General features: G+C 38.0%; 1 protein-coding gene across 5 annotated transcripts in view; it reads right to left on the reverse strand.

Moving 5' to 3' along the window:
* The window catches only part of SCML2 (Scm polycomb group protein like 2), a 126,370-nt gene that overhangs the window by 7,489 nt on the left and 108,491 nt on the right, over positions 1–10,390 (reverse strand). For all 5 annotated transcript variants that reach the window (XM_037742795.1, XM_037742792.1, XM_017540627.2 and 2 more), the window contains 2 exons: positions 9,525–9,707; positions 604–717 (listed from right to left, as the gene is read on the reverse strand). In XM_037742795.1, coding sequence (XP_037598723.1) covers positions 604–717; positions 9,525–9,707 — 297 coding nt within the window. The remainder of the gene's footprint in view (positions 1–603; positions 718–9,524; positions 9,708–10,390) is intronic.

Here is a 10,390-nt window from a genome sequence, read left to right on the forward strand (position 1 = left end):
TTTTTGTAGAGATAGGGTTTCATCATGTTGGTCAGGCTGGTCTTGAACTCCTGACCTCAGGTGATCCATCCTCCTCAGCGTTCCTTGGCATTTATATTAATGGACATTGTCCTACAGTCCAAAGTGATTCCGTATCACCTATATTTTTCATGGTAACTTACTATCATTTGCCAGTCTTGCCACCAAGACTATAAACGCCTCATTAAAGCATTTGTTTTTAGAAATGCAGTTCTTCATTGCTATTTGTTATAATATGATCATACATTTGGTTTCTAACATTTGTTTACTACTTGGGCAGTTAACATTTTCTTTGGAGAAAGGCAGTAGGTTTTTCTATTCTTCTTTCTACCAGTTTTTAGCAATATGATAGTGAAGGGAAAAGGTTATTACCATTTTTTTTTTATCTATGGAGAAATGACAGCTGGGCACTTCTGAAGGGAATGAATGAAGTGTTCAGCAAAGCTGTCAAAGTAGTAACCTAATTGCCAAACTTATTTGGGCAAATATACCTCCCTACTTCCAATACTACCACCCCAAGAGTACACACAAGTGGCAGCAGAGAAACGTTTCTTCCCAATCCTGGGAAGTGTACGTGCTATTTACCTTCAGAGGCATACTCCTTTGTTTTGGGGAGCTTAGGAGAGCAAGGAACAACATACGGTATAGATTGCTGAGGAGATCGTTTGGTGCTCTGCTTTTCTGTTACATCTTCTTTTGCTGTTTAAAAAAAAAAGTTGTCTGTTATAACAAATTAATATACTCAAGCATTTTCATATCATCAGCATGAAACACTTCTGCTTCTACATCACCTGCCTACAAGAACTTCATTGACAACTTCTCAGTTATTTGATGTTCATGAATAACATGTGTCTATTTCATCCTATTTTATATTTGCACTGAAATAATATTCAAAACTTAAAAGCATTTCCAGAAGGAGTATATCTAGGCTTCTTTATTCTGGGGTTATCAGATCTTTCTAAATATCTCACAAGGCAGTGAGGCAACCCATTAAAATGTGTCTAAAATGACCTGGGAAAATTGTTCCCATGAACCAAAGGAGTTTAAACTTCAGAGAAATTAAATAAAAGATATGGTATAATGAATAACCATTTTGTTAAATAACAATCCTAGCCTAGAGCTACCCTTAAAACAGGTCTACTGCTTACTTATCATTCAGCCAAATGCAATTCTACCTAAAGGACCACTCCGTAAAGCCTGATCCTGAAAGTAAAGACAGCTTTAATTATCGATTATACACTAAATATCAACAAATATCCTGGTTTAACCTCCCACTAAAAGGACAAATAAGTTATAAAAGAACTCTAAAAATTCTGACAGTAGACCTCAAAAGGGAAGAAGAATTGCAATGAGTATCAAAGCCAAACTTCATCTGGTTCAAATTTTGGCTGAGGGCCAGGCATGCTTCTCAGAATCTTATGATGAGTAACCTTTAGCTCAATCTAGTTAGTGAATCCCCAATGAGTCCAGTAGAGCTCTTACCACTTTGGCTTCATTTTTAATAATGGACTATAAAACCAACAGGCAAAACATATCTCATATTTCTACAATTAATGAAGACATTAAATTCTAAGGAAAGAAATAATTGGCTTGTCATAATTATTTAATAATATGGAAAATTTGAGCACTAAAATATAGTTTTCTATAAATGTTTACTTCAGAATCTTGGCAAGATTAGAAAAAGTCTTTATCTTTTATTTGTAATGTACTAAGTCTTTAAGAAAAGTTTATGAAGTTGGGTATGGTCTACTATCTGGGGCTGAAACAAATATAAAATTGACTCTTGACTTCTGCTTCTGGGTATTATAGTAAGCTAAGGGAGGAAAGTGTTCCTACAGAGATTGAGGAAAAGCCAGGTAATTTACAAAGTATTTTTAAAAATCATCGGAGAAGCAATTCCAGGATGACTGATCAAAGACTCCCCAAAGTCTACTCCTTCATAAAAAACACTGAAAACACTGGCAAAAACTATAAAAACTAACTTTTTCAAAACTCTGGAAATTAAAGACTTGCCACAATCCAAAGTGTTTAAGAAAAATGGCTGGATCTCAGAAAAAAACATCAAATTCTGTGGCATTTCAACTTCCCTAATATAATCCCCTTCACCCCATTTTCACAGTAGCCTTGAAAACCAACACTTCACAACTATAGCAGGTATGAAAAACAGCCACGCAGTAGTCACTGGAGGGAGCACAATGGGTTTGGAGCTCTCCAAAAGCCCCATCCCCAGAGAACTATCACTATTAAACCAGTCTTGCAGCTCGCTGAAAAGCTCCTTTTCAGGGTTTGTCTTTATTTGGCCTGAATTAGAGCTCGTTCCGTGAGAACAACCCATCTCCAGGGCATCTGACTGGGGAAAATGGTGGCAACTGTTTAACTTTGCAGCTGCCTGAGACATTATCAGTCAGGACTAACAATAAGTCGGCCAAAAAGCTTAAAAGGAAAAACTGGGTATAAGATGTCCCTCAGGAAACTCTGAAAAGCACAGACATATTCCTGGGAATCTAGACGGTTCACATGCATATGCACAGATGTATATATGCATGCCCAGGAAAGACATAAGAAACCCCTAATCTTTCATCTCTGGTTGACCTTGAGGCTCTGCACAAGGTCGACTTATAAGCTGCCTCTTGGAGCACTGAAGTTATGTCCCAACATACACAGAAAATCCTTTGGCCAAGGCTGGGGGATACAATGATTCCAGGCATTTAAGGAAATTTCTACCCAATCATTAGCTAACCACATTAAGCTATCCAAGCAAACTTCAGTGGCCACTCTTAACAAAGAATACAGACTTTACAGAAGTAGTCCAGGGAAAGTCACTAAACAGACAGCACCAGCAACAACAACAAACCCTAGGGAGAAGGGAATCTGATTTCCAAAGTTGCCATATTACGTTATTTTTTAAATGTCCAGTTTTCAAAAAAAAAAATGAGACATGCAAAGAAACAATATGATCCATACAAAGGAAAAAAAATCAGTCAATAGAAACTGTCCCTGAGGAAGCCCAGACATTGGATTTACTAAACAAATACTTTTTTTTGAGACATAGTCTTACTCTATCTCCCAGGCTGGAGTGAAATGGTATGATTTTGGCTCACTGCAACCTCCACCTCCCAGGTTCAAATGATTCTGTCTCAGACTCCCAAGTAGCTTGGGATTATAGGAACATGCCACCACACCTGGTTACTTTTTTTTATCTTTAGTAGACACAAGATTTCACCATGTTAGCCAGGCTAGTCTCAACTCCTGGTCTCAAGTGATCTGCCCACCTCGGCCTCCCAAAGTGCTAGGATTACAGACGTGAGCCACTGCACCTGACCTAGACAAACACTTTAAATCAGCTATTATAAATACATTCAAGGAACTAAAAAATGAAAATCATCTCTAAAGAACTAAAGAAAAGGCCAGTGTATTAGTCCGTTCTCATGCTGCTAATAAAGACATACCCAAGACAGGTTAATTTATAAAGAAAAAGAGGATTAATAGACTCACAGTTCCACATGGCTGGGGAGGACTCACAGTCATGGCAGAAGGCAAAGGAGGAGAAAGGCACGTCATACATAGCAGTAGGCAGAAGTGCCAAGCAAAGGGGGAAAAGCCCCTTATAAAACCATCAGATCTCATGAGAACTCACTATCACAAGAACAGCATGAAGTTAACTGCCCCCATAATTCAATTACCTCCCACCGGGTCCCTCCCATGAAACGTGGGGATTATGGGAATTACAACTCAAGATGAGATTTGGGTGAAAACACAGCCAAACCATGTCACTTCATCTCTACTAAAAATACAAAAATTAGCCAGGCATGGTGGCACACACCTGTAGTCCTAGTCATTCTGGAGGCTGAGATGGGAAGACCGCTTGAACCCAGGAGGCAGAGGTTGCAGTTAACCAAGATCACGCCACTGCAACCCAGCCTGGGTGACAGAGCAAGACTCCACTGCAAAAAAAAGGAGGGGGAGGGGAGTGAAAAAACAACCCCAAAGAATGGGATAAAATATATACAAAGCATATATCTGATATGGGACTTTATCTAGAATATACAAAGAACTCTGATGACTCAACAATAAAAAGACAATGAACCCAATTAAAAATGGACAAAGGATTTGAACAGACATTTCTCCAAAGATATATGAATGAAAAATAAATAAATAAATAAATAAATAAAAGATATATGAATGACCAAAAAGCACAAGAAAAGATGCTCATCATCAACCACTGGAAAAATGCAAATCAAACCATAATGAGATACCATTTCGCACCTGCTAGAATGGGTATAATGAAAAAGATGGACAACAACAAGTGTTTTCAAGGAGAAATTGGAACCTTCATTCACTGCTGATAGAAATGTAAAATGGTATAGCCTCTTTGGAAAAGTCTGTCAGGTCCTCATCAAGTTAAACAGAGTTAACTATATGACCCAACAATTCCACTCCTAGGTTTATACCCAAGAGAACATGTTATCTACACAAAAACTAACATACAAATGTTCATTGCAGCAGTATTCCTAATAGCCAAAAAGTGGAAACAATCCATAAGTGCATCAACTGATAAATGGATAAACAAAATATGATATAGCCATACAATATTATCCAGCCATAAAAAGAAATGAAGCACTGGTATATGCTACCACATGGGTCAACCCTAAAAATATAGGCTGGGCACACTGGCTCATAACTGTAATCCTGGCATTTTGGGAGGCCAAGGTGGGTGGATCACCTGAGGTCAGGAGTTCAAGACCAGCCTGGACCTGGTGAAACCCTGTCTCTACTAAAAATACAAAAATTAGCCTGGTGTGGTGGTGGGCACCTGTAGTCCCAGCTATTCAGGAGGCTGAGACAGGAGAATCGCTTGAGCCCAGGAGGCGGAGGCTGCAGCAAGCCAAGATCACACCACTGCACTCCAGCCTAGGCAACAGAGCAAGACTCCATCTCAAAAAACAAAACAAAACAAAAAAACACATTATGCTAAGTGAAAGAAGCTACACACAAAAGGCCGCATATTATATGATTCCATTAATATGAAATGTCCAGAATAGAAAAATCCATAAAGACAGAAAGTCAATAAATGGTTTCCAATGGCTAGTGGGAAGAGAGATTGAGGGATGACAGCTAATCAGTATGGGATTTCTTTTAGGGGTAATGAAGACAGTGGAGAGGACTGCACAACTCTGTGAATGCACTAAAAAATATTGAGTTATAAACTTTAAAAGAGTGAAATTATGGTATGTGAATTACATCTCAATAAAGCTATTATTAAAAAAAGCATTCTAAAGGTATAGCAGTCATAGGAACTAATAAAATCAAATTCCAGAAGGAGAAGAACCATTCTAGTCTAAACTGAATATTTCATCAAATTTTTTCCCTGTAGAAATTTTCTGATTCTTGGCACTACGCTGAAATAAAACTTGACACAGGCAGAGGGCTATACCTAGGCAAAAATAAATCAAGAGATTTAGCAGCTTAACACAGCTGGAGTGACAAATAAGAAACTCAAACTCATAGCTGGTTTCCCCCATGGGACATTTGCTAAGTTATGGAGCTATACAGGAAGCTGGGGAGCTAGGCTGAAAATTCTTAACAGGCACACTGAAATCTCTCACAGTCTCATGGTGCTTAAGAAATAAAGACCCACCGGTGGAAGAGGTCTAGCTCAAACACATAAGCCATCTATCCCTAAACACAAGTGCAAAGTTGTGATAATATATGAGGTAGAAGACTGAAGAGCTGAGCAACAAATCTCTGAAGGAGAGAAGTACAATTCTCCAGTCTTTCAAGGCTAAGGAGCTACAGAATTCCCAACTTCTCAACCAAAAGCCTGGGAAAGTAACACCTGAAGAATAGGGAGGAATCAGAGATAGACTGAGTCTTACTAAAACTGCTATTCAGCCCCAACCCAGCTCCATCACTGAATGGGATGAGCCCTCCCTCTTTCTGCATAAAAAAGAGGAAACTCTTTAAGATAGATATCTGGAGCTTCTGCAGATCTCATATGTACAGTGTCCCACATAGAAAAATAATAGTAGTGGACATGCAAAAAAGTAAGACCATATAACCAACAATTGAGAGAAAAACTACCGTGGTCAGTAGACAAAGATTGTAATGCAATTTTGATGAATATGTTCAAGAAAATAGGAAAAATGGACAGAAAACGTCAAAGAATAAAAAATTTCACCAGAGAATTATCATCTATTTTAAAAAGCAGAAAGCTAATAGGAAAGCAAATTGAGGCAACCACTTTGAAAAACCGTTTGGCAGTATTTACTAAAACTTAAATCTATGAATTTGCTATAACCTAGCAATTCCACTCCAAGATAGATACAGGAACAGAAAGATGTGTATAGAATGTTCAAGATAACACTATTTATAAGGGTACAAAACGTAACACTATTTATAAGGGCACAAAACAGAAATCACTCAAATGGATACATACCATGGTGACATTTACACAATAGAATATTATACAGCAATGAGAATGAATGATCTAACTATATGCAACAATACAGGTGAATCTTACAAACATAATGATGGGCGAAAAAAGCTAGGCATAAGAGTAACTGCTATATAATTTCACTTCTGTAAAGTTCAAAAACAGGCAAAAATAATATATAGTGCTTGAAACTGGAACACTAGGTATCCTTGTGCGAAGTGAGGGGTAGTAGAGGATGAAAGGTGGTTTGACACATTAGCAGTACTTCCAGGGTACTGGTAATAGCTACTTTTCCAACCAAGAACTGGTTATACAGGCATGAAAATTAATCAAGGTACATTTCTTGTACAATTTTCTCTATGTAGACTATACTTCAGTAAAATGTCTTAAAAATGACTACTGCTAAAATATGCAAACACTAGATTTGCCAGAATCAAAGTCTCCTAAGAAGAATACTCTATCTTAAAAACTATTTTTGAGTCACTTATTTTATAAATGTAAGAGAAATGGGATACTGGACATGAAATCTTAGTAGGAATCAACCCCACATTTATATGCAACTTCTTTAACTACAAGCTGACAAGAAAAACATAAGAGTTCCAACTCAAAGCAATTTTCAAGTGGCTAAATTAAGCTTTCTGTGAAAGAAAACTAGTAACCCTTAAAATAATGTAAAAGTTATGAATTATTCAGTGTTTTTTTTTCAAATAGTTACCTATTCTGATTATTTGATTAATCTGAAATTCAAACATTCTGTGTTCAATTTAAAGAATTACATTTTCTTTAAAATCTTTCAAAGAATGGGATTATGTAAATTACTGGCATTCTTAATGCTTTGTGTAAGAAATCAGGAAATTGGGCCTGGCATGGTAGCTCATACCTGTAATCCCAGCCCTTTGGGAGGCCAATGTGGGAGGATCACTTGAGGCCAGGAGTTTGAGACCAGCCTGGTCAACAAGGTGAAACTCTACCTCTACTAAAAATACAAAAATTAGGTGGGCATGTTGGCAGGCACCTGCAATCCCAGCTCTCTGGGAGGCTGAGGCACAAGAATCGCTTGAACCCAGCAGGCGAAGGTTGCAGTGAGCTGAGATCATGTCATTGCACTCCACCCTAGGCAACAGAGTGAGACTCTATCTCCACAAAAAAAAATAAAAATAAAAAATAAAAAAATAAAAATAAATAAATAAAATAAAAAATAAATTTAAAAAAAATCAGGAAATTGTACTCTTGACATCTCCAACTCACATTTTTCCCCTTAGAAACAAAACCTATCACTACACAGATACACCTCTTCCCACACAGGTGGCCCTTCCCTTTCTAGTCATCTTCCAATTTTCCTACCATTTTTGATGACCTCCTACCTCTCCTGAAGGAGGGGAAAAAAGGATAATATCACATAAAAACATGAAACTTTACTCTTTCTCTTCCCCCTAGTTCTGATAGCTACCTTTTATTGCTCCTACTTCATGCCAGACATAAAAGAGGTATCCACTTCGCAGATAATGAAACTGAGAATTCGAGAGGCTCAGTACTTTGTCTATGGGCACGTAGCTATTTAATAGCAGGAGTTGAATTAAAATGTAGGCTGGTCAGACTTCATGGTCTTACAGCATAGAGATTACAAGGGCAGGATTGGAACCCAGGTCTGACAAACTCCAACACCTGGGCTCTCCATGCCATTGCTTCTCCATGTATACTTTTTGCAAGCATGTCACAGCATCATACCTCTATTTCAAAGGGAGTCACTGGACATTTGGGGAGAAGCTGGAAAGAGCATTCCAGTTAGGAGCCTGCTTTACTAAACCAGAGAAGGGGTTAGTACAGTCTGAAGCAGGGTAGTGACAAGGAAATGGAAAAAAGGGGATGGATATGAGAGATGTCACTGAAGTAGAGGAGACAAGCTTTATGAAGAAAGGTGTAGGTAACCAGGAGGACCAGAAAAAAAAAAAGTAGTAGCTAGAGACAGTACCCAAGCTTCACACTTGAGTGGCATGTGAATTAGAACCCCTGGACTAAAAAAGATAGTCTGTGATGGTATTCTGTATTTCCAGATTCAGCAGCACCCAGCCAGAAAACCATGGGGCGATAACACCTGAGAACTTCAGCTACTCTTAAAAGACCCACATACAATCCTGCCATGATCAGTAAAACATAGCTTTCACGAGTCAGATGAAAAAGAGACAAACCACTTCCAAAACACAAAGAACACTTGCAAAAAAGCTTAAAGAGCTTTCTTGCTTTAGGGATCAGAGGCAAGAAATCTACTTTTGGTTCTACCCGACTATCTTACACCTGCTCTCTTATTCAGGCATCAGTTTGGGGTTCTTATGGAAGAGAAGCAACCATGGTTCAAACATCAAATTGAAGCATATCACAGGCCGGACATGGTGACTCACGTCTGTAAATCCCTGCATTTTGGGAGGCCAAGGCAGGCAGATCACTTGAGGTCAGGAGTTCAAGACCAGCCCAGCCAATGTGGCGAAACCTCGTCTCTACTAAAAATACAAAAATTAGCTGGGTGTGGTAGTGGGCCCCTATAACCCCAGCTACTCAAGAGGCAAGAGACAGAAGAATCGTTTGAATCAGCAAGGTGGAGGTTGCAGTGAGCCGAGATTGTGCCACTGCACTCCAACCTGGGTGACAGAGCGAGACTCTGTCTCAGAAAACAACAACGACAACAAAAAAGTATCACTCATTTGTCAAACTTCGATGACTGCAACAAAATCTTCATTTTTATAGCAAATGGGCTCAACATACTTTGCTAACTTCTAAGGATTATAAAGGTCAATAACTTTAAAACCATACTTCATTCTAATAGAGAATGTTTAACACTGTGAGGTAGTCAAAATGAAGCCAAATATAAATAAGCCATGGGGTTTGATTCTCAAGTTCGTTATGAATACAAGAAATTACTTTTCTACTTTGAAGCAAAAACAACTATATGTTATACCTTTCTAATTAGTTCACTGTGGCTAAAATGTTTACTTTGAGGAGAACACAAGGGAAAACAATTACACAAAATTCTCAAGTTAAACAGTAGTATAGTATAAAAGTTTACATTTTCTCTCACCTGATTGATTTTTATCATGCTCTGCAGAGCTATGAGTATGACCCCTGGAGGAACTAAAAGGCTGGCTACTCAAAAGGTTATCACACTGCAGACTGTGGCAGAAGTTCTCAAGAAAGCGAAGAGCAAATGATGCACTGTTGACTGGAGGGAGCTGGATGGAATGAGTTTCCCCATCAAAGGAGGCTATTAGAGGAAAAAAGGATGTCAGAGTCATCTCAGACGGATGAGAAATACAACAGCAATTTTTAAAAACCATCATTTTAGGAAATGTATTATAAGTCTAATTTGTGTGTTTTTTGTAATTCATAAAGGAATAATCTTAAATTATAAAAGTCCCTCTCATTCAAACACAACAGCCTATGTTGGTAAAAACATCCTCATTTGAAAACATTCTTAAGTCATCAACAACAGAAACTCACTGATCTATAACACTTCCTTCTATTTCAAATATTCCATGGGTATGAATGTTGTGGTATCTGATCACAGCCACCAACTGTATCTTATCACTTAATGACTTCTTGAGTCACATTTTTATTTAAAACTTCTTATAGATAAAATATATTATCAATCAAGATACTCTGCCTACAATGAGCTTAACACAGCATGTAAAACGAAGAATCTGTGACTTTTGTCCCAATTTACAGTATTATTCTGACATCATTTGTCCATTTTAAAAAGTAAACTTTTCAAACCAGAGCTTAAAGTCTAGAAACATACATTATAACTCTTATAAATATTCTATTATACCAATATAATAAATATTACGGGCTGGGTGCAATGGCTCACACCTGTAATCCCAGCATTTTGGGAAGCCAAGGTGGGCAGATCACATGAGGCCAAGAGTTCAATACCAGCCTGGGCAACAT

This window comes from Cebus imitator, unplaced genomic scaffold (genome assembly GCF_001604975.1).
Source record: "Cebus imitator isolate Cc_AM_T3 unplaced genomic scaffold, Cebus_imitator-1.0 Scaffold128, whole genome shotgun sequence".
NCBI classification, from domain to species: Eukaryota; Metazoa; Chordata; class Mammalia; order Primates; family Cebidae; genus Cebus; species Cebus imitator.